Here is a 24,519-nt window from a genome sequence, read left to right on the forward strand (position 1 = left end):
AGCTCTCTCCGAGGAGATGCTTTTGGGAAGCTGGAATGTAAGAAGCCTTGTCTTTAGGGCTTAAAAAACCCCACGGAGGAGTAAAGGCAGCCTCTCTCGAGGACAGAAAATAGAAGTCCTGCGCTGCGAGCCAACGCTGGCGCCTCAGCCCGCGGAGAAGTGTTAATCCGGTCTGAGCAACAAGGTGCTGAACTGAGTTGTGCTGTCGCAGCTCCCTTCGGGATCCAGGAGCGAGAAAGGCCGCTGCTCCCACCACCTGCCTGTCAGCAGATTGCAAAGCCCTGCTCTTAGTGCCTCTCCAGCTCGCAGGGCTCTGTAAATATTAGGCTGTCCTTGTCGGATTAGATTTCCTCTTAATGACTTCCAGTGTTCTGACAAGCTGCGCTTTCTTCCTTGGCAGCCCCGGTGCTGAGCTGAGCCGTCCGACTCCACTCTCCAGGCCCCTGGGGAGAAGCCCGGTGGCCTGTGCTTGAAGGCCAGGCTGAAATGTTGATTTGTTGCTTTTTTAACCCAGGAAGCCCCTTCAGCGCTGCTCTGGCAGAGTCCCTGCGGTAGCACGCAGCCGTCCGCCCTGCGCCGGGTGTACTGGGAGGCACTGGGAGAGGCACTGGGTGTACTGGGAGGCACTGCGGGAGCAGCAAGAGCCGCTTAACTCTTCCCTTCCTGCAGGGATTGTGTCCGGAGAGCTCGCCTTGCTCTTGCCCCTCCGGCTGCCAGCTCGGAGCATCCTTGCGGGGCTCTGGGCTGCAGCACCGCGTCCTCTCTGACACAGTGCGGGTCAGTGAACCTGTGTCTGGGCGTCCCTGCTCCCCGGCGTCCCCACTTCTCAGCGTCCACACTTCTTGTGTCCCCGCTCCTCAGCGTCCCCGCGCTGCCGTCGGCTCAGCGCCGCAGCAGTGGGACCCCGACTCTTTGGGGCTGATGGCTTCTCACAGAATCCCAGAATCATCCGGTTGGAAAAGCCCTTGAAGATCCTCCAGTCCAAGCATGAACCTCACCCTGACCGTTCTCATCAGCAAGAGCGTGTGGGGACAGAACAGAGGAGCCCCTCGGCTCAGCTCTTCTCTCTATTCCTCTATCGCTTTTTCTCCTCTCCCCTGGACTCATTTGTGCTCGTGTTGGCCACACCGGTCTGAAATGGAAAAGCGACCGACAAAACCTTTTGTGGTGGCCCGATTCCCGCAGAGCCTTCTTGCCTCTCGTCCCCCAGGATGTTTCTAGCAGTCACGGGAGGAAGGAAGCCCCTGTTCGCGCTCACAGCAGCTCGTGGTGTCAGTGGAAGTCGGTCACCGCACCAGGAGAGCGGCAGATCTCGGCGTCCCCGGCCCGGTGCGGTGTCACCGGGGTGCGGAGGGTCGCGCGGGGCTCCGTTTCCTCCGTGGGTGACGAGCCAGCTTTCGCACACGCGGCGCTACGCTCTCTGGACAAAAGCTCTGTGACAGAGAGCTGCAGCAATGAACGGCCAACCTGTGGAGCTTGGCAGCTCAGGTGGGACCTGAGAACAGGCTGTGACGAGCGGGATAAGGGAAGGAGGACTGAAGCCAAGTGAGACCTGTAACCTCCTCCCTCCCAAATCCACCCCCTGCTCCCCACGTGTGGATCAGCGGGGGTTCCTCTACCCCAAACTCCAACAGATTGATCCAAGAGAAGAGTTGAGAGGAAGGAGAAAAAAGGATTAACTGAATCTAAAACACAACCCGAACAGGCAAAAAATGGAGGGAGAATATACCCATGCCTGCACTCTGGCAGCCATCTCTGTCTCGAGTTGTGTTAGTTCTTGACTCTGGTGTGTGAGCGAGACCCTTACCGCGTCAGGGTTCCTCTTTGTGTGCTGTCAGCAGTTCTCTCAGCCCCAGGAAACAACACAAATTGATGTTTGCCCACAGGGTGAAAAATTTCAGGCTTGTTACTGGCGCTGACAGTCATGAATTACCTCTTGCCACCCTCGGGACTTCAGCCCTCGCAGCGACGCGTCTTGCAGGCTGGTGCTAGAAGACAGGGACGTGTAGAGGCCGGAGAGAAGAGAAAGTTCAGAGCAGCCGACTTCTACAAGCACCTCCGAGGTTCTGTCTCCCGGTTTCGGAGCGGTCGGCGGGCGCTGAGCCCCCTTGCTGCTCTTTGGAAGGCGTTGGCTTGGATCTTCGTAGGTCAAAGCCCAAACTTGAGCTGCGCTGTCCGTTTGCTTCGCAGCGGGCTGCGATTTTGCTTTGCAAGAGGTTGCTTGAGAATGGAAACCTCGTAAAACTCAACAGCTGCTGTGGAGGTAAACGTGTGTTTTAAGCCCTTCAGCTGCCACTGGGTCTGACAGGCTTCTGGGACCTGAGACCTTCTCGTGGGAGGAATTAAGTGGCTGCATCTTTGCTTTGTTCACCAGCCCGGTGTCTCTTTGTCCCCCCTCAGCAGCAGTTGGTGTAGGGGCACAGCCTGGCCGGCGTTGCTGCGGGTTGGGCTTTCCGGGTGCTGAGGGGAGGTGGAGGAGGACGGGTCCTGCGAAACAGCCCAGGCGACAGTGCTGGAGCTCGCAGGGCGGTGAGGCTGGGAATCCTGTTTCTAACCCCGGATTGCTGCTGCTCCTTTGGGTATCACTTTCCCATGTGTAAAACTGAGGACTGGGTTGTTTTACCTCCCAGGGTGAGCAGAGCAAATGACAACACCATGCCCAAGAACCACCGTGCTTTAGCGAAGGAGATGCCGTGTGTGTGTGTGGTGGTTCCGTGTCCCCGCTGCGACCGTCACATCGTAGCAAGGTCTGGGCTTGGCACCAAGGAGCAGAATTCTCTCCCTCCTTGTGCGAGCACCCCGGTGTCTGGAAAAGCTGAGGAGGATCCTCGCAGTCCCTCTCCTGAGCGCGGGGGACAGTTGCTTTGGCCCACACGAGCGTGTGGTGTTGCCGCAGCTCCCACGCCCGTCAGCTCTTAGAGGGTCTGTTCTCTCCAGCCCTGCCTGGTGCGTCTGGTCTTGCTGCTGCCCGTCCTCCCCCTCACCCGTTCAGCCTCTCATGACCCAGTGTGAGAGACTGAAATGTCCAGTGACTGTCTCAAAGCTTGCTTGTGTCTGGGCAAGCCTCAAGGACAAGCTGCGGCCTTTGGATTAGTCTAAGGAATGTCCGCCAAGGGAGCAGGGGTGCATGGAAGGATTCACCCCCCACCCCCTTGCAGTTGCATCGACAGACTCCTCAGATAAACCTCAGAGGGGGAGACATGGACTGAGCAAAACCGGATGCAGCAAAAACCTGTGCGACCAGAGGAAAAAAAACTAAAGGTGGGCAGATGTGCTCATGATGAACTTAAAAAGGCAACAGAAAACTTCTTTTCTCCATATGCACCCACCACTGAAGAGCTGAAGACTGAGGACCAACGGGACACTGCTGGATCCATGGTGGCGACTGTTATCACAGAATCCCAGAATCATCTGGGTTGGAAAAGCCCTTGAAGCTCCTCCAGTCCAACCATGAACCTCACCCTGACCGTTCCCAACTCCACCAGATCCCTCAGCGCTGGCTCAACCCGACTCTTCAACCCCTCCAGGGATGGGGACTCCCCCCCTGCCCTGGGCAGCCCATTCCAACGCCCAACAACCCCTTCTGCAAAGAAATCCTTCCTAAGAGCCAGTCTGACCCTGCCCTGGCGCAGCTTGAGGCCATTCCCTCTTGGCCTGCCGCTGGTTCCTTGGCTCAAGAGACTCCTCCCCCCTCTCTGCACCCTCCTTTCAGGGAGTTGGAGAGGGCGATATTCTTGTGACTCTACCCCGCACACTTGCTTGATTTCTGTCTTTTCCTTCCATTCCTTCCTATCGCTACCCCTCTTCACTTTTTATAATGAAAAGTGGCTTGGGTGTACAGCATTTGACCTCGTTCATGTCTTAATCTCACTCCCGGGATCGTGTCAAAACCTCCCCTGACGTTGGATGGGGACACCCAGCGCTGCCCTTGGGGCCGCAGCACCCAGCTAGTGCAGCCCCTTCCTCCGCCTGCCCCCACAGCCCCACCGAGGAAATTCCGCTCCCCTGTCGCTGGGGCTCGCCGTGGCAGCAGGGACCTTTCTCCTTTCCTGCTGGAAAACTGCGAGCCAGGAGTTTCTGATCTTTTCTCCACAACCGAGGAGGAACTGCGTGGGAGCGCTTTGAGAACTTTACGGTGGGAGGCGAGCAGGTTTCGCTTAGGGGAAGGGCAGCCAAAGGAGCTACTGATGGATTAATCCAGCTTCCAGCAGCTCTTGGTGTGAGGGGGAAAAGGAGAATCTAACTGGGCCGTTAACCTGCTCTGATGCTTATTTTACTGACTAGCAAATGCAGTGGGGGACGCTTCCCAACTCAGCTAGTCCGGGCAGCTCCTAAATAGTCTGGGCTGGCCATCGGCAATGATGAGGAGGCAAGCAGGGCTGGTGTAGGCAGAGGTGGTATCTTTTGTTACACGAGATTATCCAGCTGGAGGACGTGGAAGAGACAATCTGCCTTCCGTTCTGCTTCCCTTCCACACCTGAGGGGCTTTGTGGCCCTGAAGGCACATTCCCTTTCTCTAATTGCTGACTGAAGATAGGGCTGCTCCTGAGCAGCTTGGCCATCTTTGGGCTGTTTGTGGCGTCACTGGGGAGGGACAGCTCTGCCCGTGCTGGAGAGCTGTTACCTCGGCCTGGCCCAGGCACGGAGCGGCCGGTGCAGCTCGGCGGCGCGGCGCTTGTGTCTCGCCGGCCCTGGGCTGCCTGCCGGCCCACTCACCTTTTCCTGGGGTAAAGCAGAGCGCTCTGAGGCTCTGGCTCTCCTCAAAGCCTGCTGGGGTATATTCTCCCTCTCCTTTTTGCCTGTTCAGGTTGTGTTTTAGATTCAGTTAATTCTTTTTTCTCCTTCCTCTCAACTCTTCTCTTGGATTGACTTGGAGTTTGGGGTAGAGGAACCCCCGCTGATCCACACGTGGGGAGCAGGGGGTGGATTTGGGAGGGAGGAGGTTACAGGTCTCACTTGAATCCCAGAATCATCTCAGTCGGAAAAGCCCTTGAAGCTCCTCCAGTCCAACCATGAACCTCACCCTGACCGTTCCCAACTCCACCAGATTCCTCAGCACTGGGTCAACCCGACTCTTCAACCCCTCCAGGGATGGGGACTCCCCCCCTGCCCTGGGCAGCCCATTCCAACACCCAACAACCCCTTCTGCAAAGAAATCCTTCCTAAGAGCCAGTCTGACCCTGCCCTGGCGCAGCTTGAGGCCATTCCCTCTTGGCCTGCCGCTGGTTCCTTGGCTCAAGAGACTCATCCCCCCTCTCTGCACCCTCCTTTCAGGCAGTTGTAAAAAATGTTGTAAAAAGAAAGACTTGGCTTCAGTCTTTCTTCCCTTATCCCCCTTGTCACAGCTAAACCTCCTCTTAGGTCCTGCCTGTGCTGCCAAAACCCACCAGCTGCCCCAGGTGCCCCCTTCAGCACCCAGAACTGCCAGAAACAGGGTTTGTCGGTGGCTGTCGGTGGCGCTCGGCCCTGCCCGCCTCCCCTCTGAGCCGAGGCCTTGGGGTGCCGACTCCTGGCTCCCCACTGGCCATGGATGCCCGGGGGAGTCCTCGCCCCCGAGCCCTGGCAGTGGCTGTGGTGGTGGGGCGCAGGTAGGGTGGTTTTGGGTGGGTTTGCGGGGTTTTGCAGTGTGTCTGGCTCTGCTTGCCGCCCTCTGGTGGAACGAGCTTTTCCGCACGGGCCGGCTGAGCAAAGCTTCAGCTTTATTCCTGCGGCCTAACACGGCCCCGGCGAAGCCACGGGGACCTGCCTGTGCCTGCCTGCCTGCCTCCCTGGGACCCAGGCAGACCCGTCCCCAGCTGCGGGGAAAAAACCTTTGCTGGCGTCGAGGTAAACGTACCTGGAAGAGGCAGAGGTGTTTCTGCCAGGAGATGGGGACGGTGACCGCGCTCGCCTGCGGCCAGGCCTGCTCCCCCTCTGCTCCCGGGACCTTGCGCTTCTCCTGCAGCCCCTGTAGAGCCCCATCTGCTTCAGACAGGTTTTTTTTGCCTGATAAAATGGTTTTAGTGTTCAGTGTGTGTTCGCTGTTGCCCAGGTGGGCTTTTTAGTCGAGATTACAGGGTGCTGGGAGCGTGACTGATGTCCTAGCTGAGGTCTCTCAGCTTTCCTGAAGGGTTTGAACCTGCCGATAGACGGGTCTCACCCCTGGGTGCTTTGCAGATGCACCGTGAATCTGCAACAATCCTGGGCGAGATCCTGCCTCGTGTCAGCTCTCAGAGGAAACCCAAGACCCAGCGAGCCCCTGGGCCTCGTTTTTTCTCCCTGTCTGTGTGGACTGAGAGGTTGAGCCTCGCTGGGGTGGGAGCGGGAGCGCCCATGTGTCACCTCCTGGCGCAGCCTCCGCTCTCGAGGGCGCTGGCAGCTCGTAGCACCAACAACCCAGATTTGCGGCACAGGATCCTTCTCCGGTCTCATCGTGGCGGTGGAGAGAGGGGGGAAATGAGGGAAAGATGGAAACTCAAGTCCAAAGCCATTGTAGCGCCAAAAGCCTGGAAAAAAACTTATCTCCAATCTCCCTTTTTAAAAATTTTTTAATAAAGCCTTTTGTTTTTGCAGTAATCTCATCCTCTTGCCGGCCCAGTATTTTCCAGGCTCTCTCCCACCTCTCTCCCTGCGGCTCGGGGGAGCTGCGCTGGTGTGTACGTACAGCAGAAGGTGATCACACACTGTGTGGATTTTACTGCTCCCGCGAGGGACGTTTTCTGGGGCTGTTTTTCCGATTATTTCACTGAATCCTCCCGTAAACCCGATCTAGCCAGGGTCCCCGTTCTCCCCCTACCCCCACTCTGAGTGGTGTGCGGGGAGGGGGGGAGAGAGAATCTCTTTTCCAGGGAAGGATCTGTAGCTTATTCGGCACCCACACAGCAGGTCAGCGAGTGGGCAAAGTCTGATGTTCGGTGCTGTCTGATTCCCCATGTCTGAGGAGGGAATTAATTCCTGCCCGAGGTGTGCCCCGTGGGGAGCAGAATGCGGCCCCATGACGGGCTGAGCTCCGCTTCAGTGTGGAAGATGTCTGTGCCTGCTGGCGTGGAAAAAAATCTGGGCTAAGGCAAGGAATAGAAGGTGTCTGGGGGTGAGGTTGGTCCCACCACTGCCGATGGGTGACCTCGGTTGGGTGTATCCAGCACGGGGTGCGGTGTGTGTGATGGTGGGAGGCTCTTCATCACGGTGACGTTGCCACCCTGGGGGCTGTGTCTGCTCCCTCTCTACCCAGGTCTCTTCCAGAGAGGTTCAGAGTGGCTCCAGGTGTGCCCATGACTTCAAAACTCACCGTTCCATTGGGATGATGCACCAGAAACCCCCCATCCCCTTGTCCTGGTGCCGCTGGGTCTGTCCTTACTTGAACGAGCAGGCTCTGGGATCTGTTGGGGGTCTGCTGCGGGGGGGATCTGCCCTTCTGAGAGATCTGACGGGCTGGAGAAGATGGTTGATGGGCACTGTGTGAAGTTCAAGGGTGATAAATGTGGTATCCTGCACCTGGGAGAGAATAACCCCACACGACAGTGGCAGGGGCTGAGTGGAGGGAGCAGGGAAGGACCTGGGAGCTGGCAAGTGTCCTCTGCCCCACCGCCCCGGGGCTGCGCAGGCAGGAGCACAGCCGGCAGTGCTGGGGAGGGGATCCTTTGCCTCCTCTTGGCACCAGAGACCCCTCCGGGCTCAGGGTCCACTCTGGGGCTCCCCAGTACAACCCTGGGACGGACAGAACGAGCCCCCGCTCAGGGGGATGCAGGGAGGGTCTGTGAGCTGGCAGCTTCAGTCAGGAGGAGAAGTGACAAGGGGGGATCCCACTGCTGCCCGCAGCTTCAGGAGGGAGAGTGGAGGGGAAGGAGCTGGGCTCTCGTGGTGCTGAGGGACAGGAGGAGAGGCAGTGGGGACAGCAGTGTGCCCAGGTGGCCAATGAGGCCGATGGCACCCTGGCTTGTATCAGCACTAGCGTGGCCAGCAGGGACAGGGAAGGGATCTGACCCCTGTGCTCGGCACTGGTGAGGCCGCCCCTCGATGAGTGGGTTCAGTTTTGGGCCCCTCACTCCAAAAAGGCCCTTGAATGACTCGAGCGTGTCCAGAGAAGGGCAACGGAGCTGGTGCAGGGTCTGGAGCACAGGTGTGATGGGGAGCGGCTGAGGGAACTGGGGGGGTTTAGTGTGGAGAAGAGGAGGCTGAGGGGAGACCTCCTGGCCCTCTGCAACTGCCTGAAAGGAGGGTGCAGAGAGGGGGGCTGAGTCTCTTGAGCCAAGGAATGGGCTGCCCAGGGCAGGGGGGGAGTCCCCATCCCTGGAGGGGTTGAAGAGTCGGGTTGAGCCAGCGCTGAGGGATCTGGTGGAGTTGGGAACGGTCAGGGTGAGGTTCATGGTTGGACTGGAGGAGCTTCAAGGGCTTTTCCAACCTCCATGATTCTGGGATTCTATGAAAATGCTGCCTGAATGGAAGGAGCATTCATGCCCACGGGAGCGCTGCAGCCCTGGGACAGGACCCAGGGAGGTGGCGAGATCCTCATCCTTGGAAATACTCCAAACTTGACCAGCCAGGATCCCAATAATTCTGATCTAACTTTGCAGCTCTGCCTTGAGCAGGAGGCTGGAGTAGGGACCTCCCGAGGTCTTTTTTCTGTTTCCACGCTGAGTTTGTGTGGTTTCTGATGCAGTCCTTGCCTCCTGGGCCTGGAGCTGCACTGGCACCTCTGAGGGACGCTCGGAGGAAGCAGCATTCCTAGGAAATCCTGTCCCCATCCTGCCTGTCCTTGGAGCTTGGGTTGTTGCAGCCTCTGCCCTGGTTGTGACTTTGCGTGGTCTCAGCAGCATTGAGTTCCAGGGGAAAAGAGGGACAGAGAGTCTTGAAATAACTCTGGGAGGTGACTGGGGTACGGAAGCTGCTGAGGGAGAATAATTTGGGGCCCGGTGAGTAAGAACACGGCTCTTGGGCGAGTCAGGCAGCTGCTGGAGCTGTTCGGGCAACCTGTCCTTGCAGAGAGGTGATCGACTTTCTCTCTGCAGTCCCGGGTGGATGTAAGTGCTGGTTAATGAGCCCTTTCCTTCCTTCCTTCCCTCCCTCCCTCCCTCCTTGTGTAATGGGGTGTCCCAGAGGATCGGAGAGTGGGGGGTTGTGCCGCTCAGCACTGCCCAGGTTGGGGCACAAAGTGGGGGTCTGGGACCTGGCAGCAGCCAGGGTGTCAGTGGCAGCTTCAGAGTCCAGCCAAGGTCTCTGGTGCAGTGAAACCCAAAACCACAAAGATTCACGGGATGGGATCTCACTAAGCTGTTTTTTTCTGACTTGCAGGCCAAAGGGACTCCCAGGAAGAGCAAAATCTTGGCGGATGATTCGTCGTTGCAGGAAAACGAGGGTCTGCTTGCGCAGAATGAATACGAAGATGACAGCTCGGACGAAGAGGTAGGACCCATGGCCACTGCTTTTAGATGCGGGTATGAGCTAGGGGTGATGGATTTCCTTCTCTGCGAACTCGAGGGGAGGGGACGGGGTCATACGTGCGCAGCAGGCCGGAGGCGCTGCCTCGGGGCTCTTGAGGAGACTCTTGGTGAGGGTACGGTGCTTGAGCGCGTCGCTGCGAGCGTTTGGGGTGGCAGAAAGGAACGTCACATCCACTTCGGAGAGGCCAGCGCTCCCCGTACGGGATGAGCCTCCCTTCCACCCTCTAGAATTGCACAACAAGCACCGTCTGTGCCCAGCCAGAGCTGGGGCTTTGAGCCCAGGGCCAGGAGAGGGTTTTTTCCAGCTGTTTTGAAGGTGGTTGAGCCTCACCTGTGGCTCGTGGGGTGACGTTCACTGTTCAGGGACCTGCCCCGCTCTCCGAGGGAACCTCCCCGGGTTTCCTGCATCGGAAAAGATTGGAAACCGCTTGTGTGGAAGATAGCAGAATCTCAGCAGTAAAACAAACGCCCCTAGGGCTTGGTTGTTCCAGACAAACTGCATTGCCTTTCTTAATCGTCTGCTAAATCAATTAATGCGATTGGCGTCCATCAGCTGTTTCAGCAGAGCCCTGGGGTCGGGACGGAGGGGCTGCCAAGGGCTGTGGGGGCGGTTTGGATCTGACCTGTCTTGCTGGGCTGTCGGTTCTCTGAGGGGGCACTGGGTAGCCTCATCCATGACTTGGACAAACGTTTGGAGAAGCCTCTTGGGCGCTGGTTGGGTGGAATAATTCAGGCTGTCTCCTCCTGAACCGCTGAGAAGTAAGAGGACGCAGAAAACCCTGCGTGCCCAGGCGGGTGAAGAGCCAGCGGGTGCCTGCTGCGGGCCGCCAGCACTCTGACCGATTTGCTCCCCCAGCTCGCTCGTGCGGGGCGCCTGGGCCTGGCTGGTGTGGCACGGCCCGTCGGGAGTGATGGCAGCGTGGCCCCCCCTCGGGGCTCGGCACAGGAGGATTTGGAGCAGGGCTCGGGGCTGCACACCCAGTTTTGGGAGAGCTCTTTGGCATCGCTGGCAGTTCAGAGGGTCCGGGTTTGCGTTTCCCGGTGCCGTGAGGGACGCGTCTGTTCCTGTTGGGGTCCCAGCGGAGGCGGGGGGGGGGGATTGGGTGCCTGCCGGCTCACTGGTCCAGTGAGGGCCCAAAGGGTTGGATGTTAGAGGCCCACCTGGGCTAGCGCTGGAGCTGCCGGCAGTCCCTGCCCCCGGGTCTGGAATAGAGATTTAGAGAGAGGGGAAATATATGACTATAGAAAACATACACTTGTGTAATGTCTCCAGCATAACCCAAGAAAAAAAAAAAACCAACCCTTTCATGCAGGAATTCAAGGTCTCTCTCTCCCCAGCTGGTCCTGCTTCAGGGCCCCGGTGGGGGGAGCGCTCATTCAGGCCCTGTTGACATCGGAGCAGCTTCCAGTGGCTTTGTTCCTTGTTCCCCGTTCCCAGCCCCCTGCCCTCCCTCTGTAATTGTATTTATCTCTCTCTTCCCTCAGAACCCTGATGCTCCTGCTTCCTGCGGCCGGGATGCGCACACTGGGCGCTTTGTGCTCGCCGGCGCGAGGAGCATCGCCCAGCGCTCTGCGGTGCTTTGTGTCTCAGGGGCCAGGACGTGCTGGGAGGGGGGGGGGGGGGCAGCACCCCCCGGTCGGGCAGGGGCAGCTCAGATGAGAGCAGGGCCAGGAAAACACTTTCTTACCACAAATAGGATCTGTATTTTTCTACTTTTTATTGTTGAGACCTATCCTGCGTCGCAGCCTCGTCCCAATTAAACTCTTCATGAAATGTGGTGCTTTAGGAGGGCACTGGAGACATTTTTTTCCAGTTCTGTGGGTTTTGGTGCTGGCCAGGAGGCAGCCCAGCCCCACTGGCCGACACCGGTGCTTCTCCCGCAGCCCACAGTTTCGCTTGTGCTGGCCGGGGTGGGCACCGCGACAGACGCTTTTGGTGCTGGGCGTCGCTTCGTTACCCCCTTGCTCGTCTCTTGCCCGGTGCTGGCTGCTCTGTGGGCCAGCTGTGTGTCGGGGGGTGGCTAGTGGCCAAACCGGGTTTCAGAGGGTGCCCAGCGTGCCACCCGCGTCCTCCCACCCCTGCTGACCCTGCCACCAGCCTCACACATGCGCGTGTTGCCTCACGGCCTCCAAACGGCTGCGTCCTGCAACGGGACCGTGGGCTCGGGGTGGAACATCTGGATCTGCGACCCTCGATGGCGAAGGGTCCCGGTTCACCCACCCCAAGAGGCAATGCCGTTTCCCCAGAAGTCCCAGTCCAGGGGCCTCAACCGGCACCACGAGAGCAGAGTGGGGAGAGCTGCGGAAGCTGGAGCTGCCGTGGCCGCAGCACCCCGCTTTCCTGCCGGATTGGGGGCCCCGACCCTCGTCCGTGGGTCAGGGCAGGTGGCCGGCATGCCGGGGCAGGACTGATGGGGTCCTTGTGCTCTGGTCACTGCTGGGGGCAATTTAGCAGCCTCTGGGTGGAGATGAAGCCTTGTGCTCCCTGCCTACATCTATCTGCGTGATAATTATCTCTGACCTGACTGTTACCTTTAGCGGTGGCAGCTCGAAATGTTCGTGACGGGCAATAACCCCCCTGTGCTCGTTCACACTGCGGCGTTGGGTGGCAGTCGGGTGCTGCTGGGGGAAGGGGTCCCTGTCCCCTTCGGCTCTCCCCTCCGGTCACACTGGTGGGTGCTGTCCGGGGGTGAAGCTTGGGGTGCTCCCTGATTCCCCGTTGCCCGGTTTCACCCGCAAACCCCTAACGGGGCGCAGGATTGCTCCCTAAACCGGCAGCATTTTGGGCAAAGAGCCGGTGCCGTGGGCTGTGCCGGGCTGTCACTCACCCACCGGCCGCTGGCTCCGAGCCTGCGCACTCTCCCCTCCGCCTGCGCCTGGGCTTCGGAGCTCTTTAATAAAGAATAATAGCTCAGACCTGCTATGCCCCTGTGTTTAGCACAGACTAAATCTCTTCTAGCTGCGCTCCTGCTCACTTGGCAGCTGCCGGTGCTCGGCCTGGCCAGCCGCCCAGCCCCGGTCTCTGCCGTGTGCTCCGAGAAGAGACACAACAAAATAAATTGGTTTCCTGGCCAGGCCAGGGCGGGTAGGGGAGCCTGTGTCACACACAGGGCCCTCTCCCGGTGCCCAACGGGCAGGGTCCCCACGCCGGGGCGGCACGAGAGCCCTGGTGAGCCCGTGCCGGTGCTGCCGGGGAGCCGGTCCCCATGCCAAGGCCCCCCCCACCTCAGCCATCCCTCCGGCGCTCGCCACGCAGCCCGAGCGTCCCTTCCTCTCGGCCGCTCGGAGATGAATGGCCGTGAGCTGCCGAGGCTGTCAGGGCCTCGCTGGGAGGAAGCAGTTTGGGGCTTTTGTTTGGTTCTGTTTCCTCCCGCAATGACTATTCCATATGTCAGTGGATAATGAATGAAGGCGCGTTGAGTGCTCCTCGGTGAGCCGGCGGCTGTTCCAAGCCCACTTCCCTCCTCCGCAGCGCAGCTGACCCGGGCGGTGGGGGGGGCGCAGCGGCTGGCGGGGCTGAGGGAGCTCTTCTTTCAGTAGCTGATTAGCCAAGAGAGAGAAAAAAAAAAAAAAAAATAAAATCCTGCAGAATGTGCTGCTGGCAGACAGCTCCTTCAACTCATCGCTCCGTGTGTGTGTGTGTGTGTGTGTGTGTGTGTGTGTGTGTGTGCACGGCTGTGCGTGCGCTTCCCGACCTGCCTGGCTCCGGCAGATGCTCTGGGCTTCCCGCTCGCCGGCCGCACAAACTGCTCGGCAAATCTCCACCGCGAGTGTGTCTGGCCGGGCGGCTGCACGCGCTGGGCCGCGGAGGTGCGAAGGGAAAGGGCTGCGAGGAGCCCCGGGTGTCGGGAGAGGAGCGGGGAGAGTGGCGGAGCCCGGAGAGGAGGGACCCAGCGGGTGCTTTGCCGCCGGCCTGGGGGGCTTGGCCGCTCCCCCCTCTGCCCTCACAGCTCGGCAAAAGCTTGTGGGTACCCCGGGGCAGAGCCCCACAGGGCTCCCAGGCTGTGCCTGCCACCGTAACCCCGCGCCCCAAGCCAGGAGCCCCCCGCCACCGCCCCCAGCTTGCCCAGGGGCAGCACATGAGAGCAGGTTCCCGAGTCAAGCCGGCTGCTGGGCAGGCAGGTGTTTCTCCTGCTGGATTCACTAATTTTTCTTTTCTTGCCCTTTTCTGTTGAGGGGAGAGTACATGTTAGTGTTGCTGTGTCCTTTCCAACATGGGCCTGTTCCCAACCGATGTGCTGCAGTTGTTTTATACACGGGGAAAGGGAGCAGGGGGGAGCTTCAAATCCAGGTGATTCAAACCCGCATTTACCTGCGCTGAAGGATGCAGCTGTGGGGTAGCGCGGGCTCCTTCGGGCCTTCCTGGGCTCCCGAGGAACCAGTCGCCCACAGAAACAAAGTTGTTGGAAAGTACGCGGTGAAAGCTGCCGTGCTCGGCCTCGGGAAGGAGTTGGAAATGGGATGCAAGAAGGAAAGCACTGACAGCTTCGTTACAGCCCGTCGGTGAGGCCCTCCAGCTGCAGAGCCATGCCCCATTTCCATTATTCCGTTTTGAAAAGAGGTAGGGAGAGAAGAAGGAGCTCCAGAGGTGGCTCGTGGGGATAATGGGTGGCCTGGAGGGGGAATCTACAGATGAAGAGATGTGAAAAGACAAGATTTGTGTCGTTTGGAGGCGAAGCGGAGTCTGAGAGGACACAATAAGAGGATGTCGAAGGGAGCGCGGGGGGATATTTGACAAGATGAAAAGGCGTCAGATTTAAAACTGAAATGGCAGGAGAGGGACGCGCACACCGTGCAGACGGATTATCTTACACGCTGCTGGCCCGCGGGTCTCACGGCCATGAGGTGCCGGTGGTGCCAGAGGCTTTGCAAGCGTTCAAGTTTGCAGCTACTAATGTGAATAACAAGAACAGCTGGAGCTGCAGCGTTTTAAAATCAAACTTGATGCTCTCAGGACCTTGTGGTCCCTAACCCCTGCTCCCTGTGCGTGCGTGGGGTGGGGTGATGGGGTGCCAACAGCGAAAGGCGATGGATGGGGGTGGCCCCTCCTGCGTGGAGGGGCTGCAGTTGGCAGCCACCTTCTCTCGCCAGACCCCCCCAGTCTTTGGGCAAGTGCTGCTACCAATGGCGATCTTCCCCGCCGACGTTTGGAGGGGCTGTGGATTTCCTGATAAAAGGGAAACGGGCTGGCGGAGAGACCCCGGCTGTGGCTCTTTGAGCTTTAAGTGCCAGCTGGACAGAGACAGAGGGGCCCGAGCCGTGCCCCCTGCTCCCCCGTGAAGAGCGGGGAGGCTTCGGGACCGACCCCATGGCTGCATTTCAGTGCTGTTGGGCTCACCCAGGAGGGGAAACATCGGCAGCTGCGAGTGGCGCGGGCGCTCGCTCGGGTTTCTAGCGTTCGCAGCCAGAACAGAAAGTTTCTGTGGGATGGAGGGTGGGGGAACCGGGGCCGGAGCCCCTTCCCCACGCTGCTGCTGGCCACGGGTCAGCCCTCGCCGCGCGTCCTCCGGCTGCGTCCTGGGGACGGAAAGGGTGCTGGTTCTGCGCAGCCCCTCGGCGGGGGCTGTCCCCGGCACGCTGGCCTCGAGGGCGGGTTTCTCTCCAGGTCAGGGTTAGGAAAACCTCGAGGTCCAGGGGAGGCTGGTGGAGAGCAGAGGGGAAAGCCACCAATTAACGGGTGCTGATACAATCAACCGTAAAAAAAAAAAAAAAAAAAAAAAAGAAAAAGTGCTAAATGACTCTGTCTTTTGGCTGCCCCAAGCTTGATATTTAAAGCGTTTGTAAAGCAGCTCAGTTGGGGCAGGAAAGGCTTTTTCCTTCTGGAAGGAATGACATCACCGAATACACTTAAACGATCAGGTCCCTGACCCAAAGAGAGCGAGAAACCCACAACAACTTTCGGCTGATGAGTGGAAACTTTTCTTTCTTTCTTTCTTCTTTTTTTTTTTTCCATTTGCTTTCCCCCTCTGCGTGCCGGCTCTGCGCGCTCTGCTGAGGCTCAGCTTACGGCCTGTCCTTTCCAAAGCGAGCTGACGTCTCTCCGAGCAGGCTCCTGCCATCGGGGCGACCTGGGATCTGCTCGGGGGGGCTCACCCGCCCCTGCCCAGCGCTTCCCACAGCTCGGGGATCCTGCTGGGAATCGAAAGGCCGTGCTCCTGCTCACGGCAGAGCATCGTGCCGGGGCGGCGTGAGCTCACCGCTGCCGGCAGCGCCCGCTCGCTGGGCTCGGGGATGCCTTTTGGCGGTGCCGTCTGCGTCCCCTCCCGCGCGTCCCCTTCCCTTTGCGCAGCGCAGGCAGCCGTGGCTTCCCCGAGAGCAGGCAGGGAGGCAGGAATGGGCCTGCCCGCAAATCCAGGACGGACAAAGCTGAGTATTTCCCTGGCACTGGATCAGGCGGAGGAGTCTTGCACCACCTCAGCAGCTCTGGCAGTGTCCCCTGCCTCTCCCGCTCCCATTGTCCTGGCAGGACTCGCACCGCAACATCCCCCCACCGTTTGTGGCTGCCCGCAGCGCCCGGCACCAGCCCTGGCACCCAGCAAGGCAGTGAAAGGCACATCGGCCTCCTCGCCCTCTGTTCCTGCGAGGCCGGCGAGCGCAGCCGGTATCCCCGTCCCTCCGCTGCCTCGGCGGGCAGAGCCCTCCTGCCGGGAAGCCCAGAATCCTGCTTATCCTTCAACCAACAAGTGGTCTCTTCCCGGAGGAGCAGCGTGTCCGCGTGCCTCACAAGCCTGGCCCTCACCCAGAGGCGTGGGCATTTCTTTCCCTCCAGGCAGCCCCGACACTGGGGTCCTGGCTCCGCTGGCCCGAGCTCGGGGGCTGGCTTCGGCCTCCCTCCTCTTCAGGCGGAGCAGCCTGGGGACACGTGCATCTCCAGACCCGAATGTGCATCTCCAGACCTGAATCGCTGGCCGCTGTTCCAATGTCCCACTTCATTAGGCTCGGCTCCGCTCCGGGTACTGGGGAACGTGCAGAGGAAGCAGGAGGCTGCTTGGCCAGTTCAGAGGACTGGGGTGGGTTGATTTGTTAGGCCAGGGCTAACGCTCCAGCCCAAAGATTATTTTCCTCAAGCTGTAACGTGCCGAGCAGATATTTGCTGCCTGTTTAAGCGGACAGTGCTGATAGTTGCCACCAGACGGACGCATCTCCAGCGGGGAAGCTCTGCAAATCTCCCTCCCGCTCCTGGTGACAGCGTCCCATGCTTCTTGCCCCCGGGTCCTTCGACCCTGCGTCTCCCGCCCGTCGGGTCCCTGCTCCCGCCGTGCCTGTTGGCTTGAGCGCGGTTTTGCCGGCGCTGTCGGCAAACGGCCCGTGGTGGGAGAGCGCGCGGTGGAAACCGGCACCCCTCTGGCTTCGGCATTCATCTCACCCGGGGTTTTGTTTGGCTTTCACAGCCCCAGCTGTGTCAGGGAGCTATTTGGGAAGTTTCCTGGGTTTGCTGTGGTGACTGTTGATTCCTAAGACAGTGCTCAGAAATGTGGGTTTATATATAAATATATATATAAAAAGGCTCTTTGCAAACTGGTATTTCACTGCCAGGTTTGGGGCGGGCCGCCGGCTCCCGAGGGAGCTTCAGAGTGGCCTGTGCCTGCTGGGATTCCTCTGAGCACACGTCAGCTGGGTGTAGCTGGCAGCTTAGATCCCAGGCCAGGAAGGAGAGACTTCGGAGCTGGCGAGAAAGAAGAAGTGTCCTGACAGTCAGGGCTGTTGGGAAGAGGTGCATGACTCAAGTGAAGAACAGCACGAGCGCCCTTATTTTCCTGAGACGTCTGCTGTTGGGCGCGGGACGGGCAACCTGGGCGTGGAAACAGTTATTAGGACTTTGCCTCTGAGAGTTGTGCTCTCAGAAGGCTTTTAACATATTAAAAAAAAAAAACCAAACCAGAAAGCCTGTTGGAAGTCCCAAGCCATAAACAAACTTGACAGAATCGCTAATGATTCAGTGCCAGGGAAAAAAAAAAAACAAAATGAACCAAAAAAACCAAGCGCTGATCTTGCTACCCTGGTGATTTCTTCCTCGATGCTGCCTGAAGATAACAGAGGGGCAGAAGATTTGGCCTTTTTGGTGGGGTTGGGGCTTCGGCCACGAAGCGCAGGACGGTGACGGCGGAGAAGGGAAGGGATGTGGAAGCCGTCCAGCTCACGGGGGGCCAATCCTTGGGATTTGCAGCTCCAGCAGAGCTGCGTGCAGCAAGCACTCGGCGTTGCTTTTAAGTCATGGCAAAGGGAACTTTGTGGATGCCTGGTGAATTAAAATCCTCATTCAAAGCCAGCCAGGTCAGTTTATAAACTCCTAACCCGGCTCTGGGGGGAAAGGCAGGAGCCCTGCGCTCAGCAGGCCGAGCCTTTAGAGCAGAGCAAGGGGAAGGGTCGCCTCGGGGTTCACCTGGAGCAGTGAGTCTGGTGATGGCGTTGGCAGGGTGGGAAAGGCCTTTCCTGCGTGAAGGCTGCACCCCCTTTCCTGGGTGCTAATGCTCCCCCGGTGTCTCACCTCTCCTCGGGCTGTCTTGGGGCCCAGCCGTGTCCCAGCCGTGGGCTCTGGGTGCTGGCGTATCCCTGATGCAGGAATTGCTCCGGGAAGCTTTGGCTCTGCACAGCACGAGCTGCTGTGTGCCCGGCTCCGGACAGGGACGCTCCGCCGCTGCTCCGTCACCTCCAGGCTGGGGTAAGGCAGCGCTGGGCTCAGGCCTGAGTCCGGTCCCTCCTTCCTCTCGCTCACGGTTCTCTCACAGATTGGCCTCACTGATTTTTGAAATATTTTTTTTTCATCTCTCCCTATCCAGTAGCGCAACTTGTCCAAAAAAACACCGCTCAACTTCGCTTCAATTCCTGGAAAATCTCTGGAACAAAATAATCAAGCCCTTTGCAAACCTCTGGAAGATAGCGAGTGGACTCGTAACTGCCAACAGAGATGAGTCTGTCAAAACAATCTGACTTCCTTCTGCGGCAGGGCAGTGAGGGCCGAGCGGGGCAGGGCGCTGGGTGTCGGGGACGGGAGCCTCGGGAGCCCGCTGGCATTTTCTCGTGTCTCTTTTTGTGGCTTGGGGGAGAGTCCGGGTGGAATTTGGGTGCAACTTGTATGTCCTGCGAAGGAGAGTGCAGGCTGGTCGCGAGCGGCAGCATCACGCTGCTGCGGAAAAGGTGGACGCTGAGCGGAGCCGTGCGAGCCGGCTTCAGCTGCAGCACCCCCACAGCTTCTGCTCTGCTCGGAGTTGGGCTGGGCTGGAGAGGGGGTCCTGCTTCCCCGAGGCTCCTTCCTTGGGAGAAGGGGGCCCTTGTCGTGTCGTGTCTGCCCTGCGCCCTGTCCAGGTGACTTCTGAGTATCCCCAAGGATGGAGGTGCCACCACCTCCCCTTAACAACCTGTGCCGGTGCTCTGCCACCCTCAGAGTCAACAAGTGTTTCCTGATGTTCAGATGGAATTTCACAGGTTTTCATTTATGCCCTTTGCCCCCTGCCCTGGCCACGAGGCGCCAGGCTCCCTCGACTTGATTGGACTAGATGATCTTCAAGGTCTTTTCCAACCTAGATAATTCTGTGATTCTGTGACTTTTGGGCCCCTCACTCCAAAAAGGCCCTTGAATGACTCGAGCGTGTCCAGAGAAGGGCAACGGAGCTGGTGCAGGGTCTGGAGCACAGGTGTGATGGGGAGCGGCTGAGGGAACTGGGGGGGTTTAGTGTGGAGAAGAGGAGGCTGAGGGGAGACCTCCTGGCCCTCTGCAACTGCCTGAAAGGAGGGTGCAGAGAGGGGGGATGAGTCTCTTGAGCCAAGGAACCAGCGGCAGGCCAAGAGGGAATGGCCTCAAGCTGCACCAGGGCAGGGTCAGACTGGCTCTTAGGAAGGATTTCTTTGCAGAAGGGGTTGTTGGGCGTTGGAATGGGCTGCCCAGGGCAGGGGGGGAGTCCCCATCCCTGGAGGGGTTGAAGAGTCGGGCTGACCCAGCGCTGAGGGATCTGGTGGAGTTGGGAACGGTCAGGGTGAGGTTCACGGTTGGACTGGAGGAGCTTCGAGGGCTTTTTCAACCTCAATGATTCTGTGGGAGGGAGCTGGCTCCATGCGCGGGCTGTTGGCATCGCTCTGCAGAGGCAGGAGCTGCCTCAAGACCGAAATCCAGGTCTCTGCAGCCCGTGGGGACGGTTCTTCCTCCATCAGAAACACAGAGCCCGTCCAGGGGGGCAAAGGCCCAGACCTTCGAGCGGTCCCTGAGCTGAGCCGGCTGCACTCCAGCCCCTGCAGTAGCCGCGCCGCCGAGGCCCCGGCGCGATCGGAAGCATCGGCCTGTGCCTGCGCTCGCCTCCGGGGCTCGGCTGTAACTCTAGAGCGTGCGGAGCCGCTGCCGAGCGCCTGTTTGTGTGTCCGGGAACCACGCGTCGCTTTGCTCTCCAGCCAAACGCCGTTAATGGCTTCTGCCGGCTACCGAACCGACAGCTGCCAGAGGACTTGGCCTCGGCCCCCCGCTCCCAGAGCGTGTCCCCACTTCCCTCTGCATCCCACCCCAGCTGCAAGGCTCGCTCGCAGCCTGCGCTCTGGCAGCGGGGCTCTTTCTCATGTTTCCGAAGCTCCGGAGCGATCCCTCTTTGTTTAGGAAAGAGCCTCTCCCGATGGCCGACGAGTCTTGAAAATCACTCACGGCCGAGGCTCCCCCGCGGGCCGGCCGCTGCCCTTCGCCCGGGCTGGGGGGCCCGGCTCTCCCCTCCCTGTCTGCCGGCTCTTGGGGAGCAAACTGACCCTGAACCCCCTTTTCCTTCGCCTGCCCCCGCACGAGTTTGTCCTGTCTCTTTCCTCTCCCAGCGTCAGGTTTTCCTACCACATCGGGTTTTCCCATTACGCGTTCCTCAGGCGTGATGGAGGTGGGTGACAATCAGACACTTTATTTCGACGGGCCGCGAGTCCATCTGCCTCCGGGAGAGTGTCCTGCCCCTCCGAGGGGCTGCTGTGAGGCTGCGACCTCCTTCTGGAGCCGGGCTCGGGTGGCAGGAGGGGAAGGAGATGCGCCAGGAGCTGGTTTTGTGGGAATGTTTCTTTAAGGGACTTGGGAGTCATTAAAACCTTGTCTTTTTTTTTTGCTTAAAGAGGCTCATGGGGCAGCCCCAGCGTGGCGGGGGGCAGGCAGGGGTGGGTGGTGGCTTTCCAGGGTGCTTTGGGGAGCAGCAACCCGCAGCGCTCCTTGATGTGGCTCCTGCCTGGAGCTTTCTGCCTCGCCCAGGCTCTGCCGTGCTGGGGCGCTGCCCTCAAGGAGCGAGGTCCCACGCAAACCCCTGCAAAAAGCTTCCTGGGCTGGAGCGAGGCGTGTGCAGAGGCCATGACCCGGGTCTGTGCGCCCAGAGGAGAAATCCTGATTCCTTCCAAGAGACCAGGGTGGTGCGAGGAGGCTCCGGGGCCTTGTGTCGACAGCCAGCTGGGAGCACTGCGACATCCCGGCCACTGCGCTCGGGACACACGTGGTTTCCTTCTTCATTTAAAGGAGGTGGCAGAACAAAGGCTGCCTGTCCATGGCGGGAGCTTGGGGGGAGAGCTGGGCTGCCAGCGCCAAGCCCGTTTCCCCGGGCAGAGCTGTTGCCTCCTGAAGGTGGGGAGAGCAGCGTCACACGTCGCTTGCGCTCCCTGAAGTGCAAATATTGCATCTGTGAGCGCTGGAAGAAGGGCTCTGGGCTGCGGTACCAGCACCTCATCTCACCTTTGCCAAAGCTGGTGCAGGGTCTGGAGCACAGGTGTGATGGGGAGCGGCTGAGGGAACTGGGGGGGTTTAGTGTGGAGAAGAGGAGGCTGAGGGGAGACCTCCTGGCCCTCTGCAACTGCCTGAAAGGAGGGTGCAGAGAGGGGGGATGAGTCTCTTGAGCCAAGGAACCAGCGGCAGGCCAAGAGGGAATGGCCTCAAGCTGCGCCAGGGCAGGGTCAGACTGGCTCTTAGGAAGGATTTCTTTGCAGAAGGGGTTGTTGGGCGTTGGAATGGGCTGCCCAGGGCAGGGGGGGAGTCCCCATCCCTGGAGGGGTTGAAGAGTCGGGTTGAGCCAGCGCTGAGGGATCTGGTGGAGTTGGGAACGGTCAGGGTGAGGTTCATGGTTGGGCTGGAGGAGCTTCAAGGGCTTTTCCAACCTGGATGATTCTGGGATTCTGTGAGAGTTGGGTGGCCAGAGATGCCAAGAGAAACTTGTGGAGCTGCAGTGCTTTTTCTGTGGCCTTTTTTCCAGCAGAACTTGTTTTCCCTTGCTGTTCCCCACAAGTCACTCGGGGGCTTTTGGTCATTGTACTGCTCTCAGTTTGCTTGGCCCTGCGCCGTGCCCTCGGGAATCACGGTATGGTGGAGCTGCCAGGTGCGTGACCTCGGTGCTGGGAGCTTCACAGAATCCCAGAATCATTTCAGTTGGAAAAACCTTCAAGATCATCTAATCCGACCATCAACCTCACACTGACCGTTAAACCCAACACTGACCACTAGCGCTGGGCCCAGCTGAGATAAACCCTGCGCTCTGCTCTGGGGGTGAGGGCTGAGCCCCGCGTGTGCCCGTGGGCTAGTGGGGGCTGCGGGCCAGGACCAGCTCAGCACTCTGGCCTACGGAGACTGTAACCGGCCTCCAAAGAGGCCCCAGATCAACCGTGCCCAGCGTTGGCCCCATCCCTCCTCGATGCGTGTGACTCAACCTGTGGGACGGCCACGAAGGTGCAGGGAGAAGAGGAAACCTGAGCTGGGGAGGCTGCTGGGCAGGACGGCCCTGCGCTCCTCAGAGCCGTTCCTCCCGGAGAGGGAAGATGGAGGGACACGGGACACGGAGCCCTCCCTTGCTGGCTCCTGGCTGTGTCCCCTGCTTACAGACGTCCCCCCCAGGGCTGCTGGGCTGTGCCAGGGGCCGGCGCGGCGGCGAGCGGTCAGTTGTATCACGCATCCCTGATCTTGGCCGGGCTGCGGTGCCTCCCTCTGCTTTCTCTCCGCCACCCGGCAGGAAATCTCTCTTTAATAGGCTATTCAGGGGAACGGGGGCCGTGTTTTCCTAAGCAGGAGGAATGTTGACATGGAAGACTCTGCTCTTTCTTTCTGGCAGGTCCCTGGGAGCAGCGGTGCTGGATCGCGTGCTGCTCCTGCTGCACCGGCTAATCCTTCCTCGGCTTGTGGAACGGGGCTTGGGCGAGGAGGGGGGAGCCAGGGCTGGGGGGGGTACACACGCAGGTGCGTATCCAACGTGCTGAGGGGGGTTGGCCAGGAGCGAGGGGCTTTGGGTCGCCTCCGCCAGCCCCACCATTCGGCGGTGAGGGCGTGCGCTGGGCGTCCTTTCGTCGGGGTTCAGCTCTGCTCCCGGGTGGTTGGGAGAGAGGATCCGGGGAGGGGGCTGCCGGGCATGATTCAAACCAGCTGGAGGATGGAGCCTGTGCCTGGCTCTGTCCCTTCTCCAGGAGAAAACTCAGTGCAAGGGACAGTCAGGGCCATGTCGGAACCCGTCCCTCCCCGGCGCGATGCGCACGGGCGCTTTGGCAGTGGGGGCTGCGCATCCCCAGGCCGCTGCTCCCTGGCCCCGTCGCCCCATCCTTCTCTCCCACCCCATCCCCCTTGCCCTGCTTGGGAAGGCGCCGAGGCAGGAGGCCTGTGCTCTGCCTTTACATCTCGTAATCTTTAACGAGCTGGGCCTGCTCTGCACAGAAGCGAGATGTGGGCGGCTCCTTTATAAGGCAGCACTTCGCGGCGGGGAGGGGGAATCTGTTCACAGGCCAGCGCCAGGTTTTGGGCGTCCCAGCGAGGGACGAGGCAGCACCTCCGGGGCTCCAGCACTTCAGGGCTGCGGCCCTCGGCCTCTGGAAGGTGTGGCGGGTGCCTCTCACCCTCTGTTGGCGCTGGACGTGTTTGTGGGGCCACTTGCAAATCTGCTTAACCACAGGTTCCCCCGCGAAGCGACTTCTTGCTGTGGTTTCTCTCCTCCCCAGCTCTGCTGGTGGATCTCCGTGGCCTCCCCTGCCAGACAGCTGCTCCCCACTCGGAGCTGCGCCGAGCCCGGCTCCTTTTTGCCGCGCTGGGCGGTTGCCCACTGGGCCAGAGAAGACCACGCTGAAGCGGGACCTCTCCAGACCTACCTGGCTGCCTCCTGAGCTCTGCCAGTAACGTGCCAGTAAACACCAGCCCGGGGTGGGGAGTGGGGGGCTCCGGATTGGATTTGGCTGTGCAGCAGCAGCGGCAGCGGGTCCTCCCAGTCCGTGACTCGTAACGGGGAGGGCAGAGTGCCCAGGAAGAGAGGGGGATGCCTGTACCACCCCCACCCCCCCCGGGAACAGCTCCCAAGGTGTTGAGAATGGAAAAGTCCGACCACGGTCAGAGCAAAGAAAAGGACCTGCCAAAATTAACAGTTGATTCGGGTTTGCGGGAGCAGGAGCCAAAACGCAAGGAATCTTGGATTCGAAGAGGGAAACTTTTTCTGTGGGCAGTAAATCAGCACGGAAAGATTGGAGGTGGGGAGGGAGGGGGAGACCGGCCCCCGCACGCTGCAGCCGCTGGCAGGGGTGTGAGCGTGGGCCGGGGCTGGTCCCGGGGCGGCTGCCCCAGCCGGTGGCTCAGCCGCAGCCATCGCGGCAGGTTCTGCTGCCGTTTCTTCAGCGGCCTCCCGGGATGGCCCTGGGGGAGCACGGCGAGGGAGGGGCGCGCTCGGGGCCGAGGCAGGCTGAGGGAACGCCATCCTCTGCCTCCCCCGACAGAGCTTATCTCTGGCACGTGCTGTCGGTGAGAAAGGTCGAGCTGGGAAGGCCCAGGACTTCCCGCACCAGCACATCCAGGAGAGCTTCCCAGGGGGGCAGCAGGGGCCCCCACCCAGATCTGCACTGAGCGGGGCAATATTTTGGCTCTTTTATGGAGGTTTTTAGTCCTTCCTCCTGTCAGACGTGAAGCAGATTTCAGCTGTGTGGTTGCAGCAACTGGCAGACTGCCATCCATAGTTGAGCGAGCCCATGTTTACTCTGAAACCTAGTGGCTACCATCTGAATTGCTCAGGGTGGGAGGAGAGGGGTCTCTTTGGGATCTCCTCCCTCATGACTGAACCCCAGAACGACTGGGGCTGGCGGGGGCTGCCAGAGTGGGTCTGTCCCACCCTCTGCTCGGGCAGGGAGCTGAACCCAGCTGCCCAGG

The 24,519-nt window shown here is 60.0% G+C and overlaps 1 protein-coding gene across 1 annotated transcript in view; it reads left to right on the plus strand.

Moving 5' to 3' along the window:
- The window catches only part of BOP1 (BOP1 ribosomal biogenesis factor), a 65,501-nt gene that overhangs the window by 7,543 nt on the left and 33,439 nt on the right, over nt 1–24,519 (plus strand). The window contains exon 3 of the mRNA XM_074889549.1: nt 9,271–9,381. Within this exon, the coding sequence (XP_074745650.1) occupies nt 9,271–9,381 (111 nt within the window). The remainder of the gene's footprint in view (nt 1–9,270; nt 9,382–24,519) is intronic.

This window comes from Strix uralensis, chromosome 1, assembly GCF_047716275.1.
Source record: "Strix uralensis isolate ZFMK-TIS-50842 chromosome 1, bStrUra1, whole genome shotgun sequence".
Lineage (NCBI taxonomy): Eukaryota > Metazoa > Chordata > Aves > Strigiformes > Strigidae > Strix > Strix uralensis.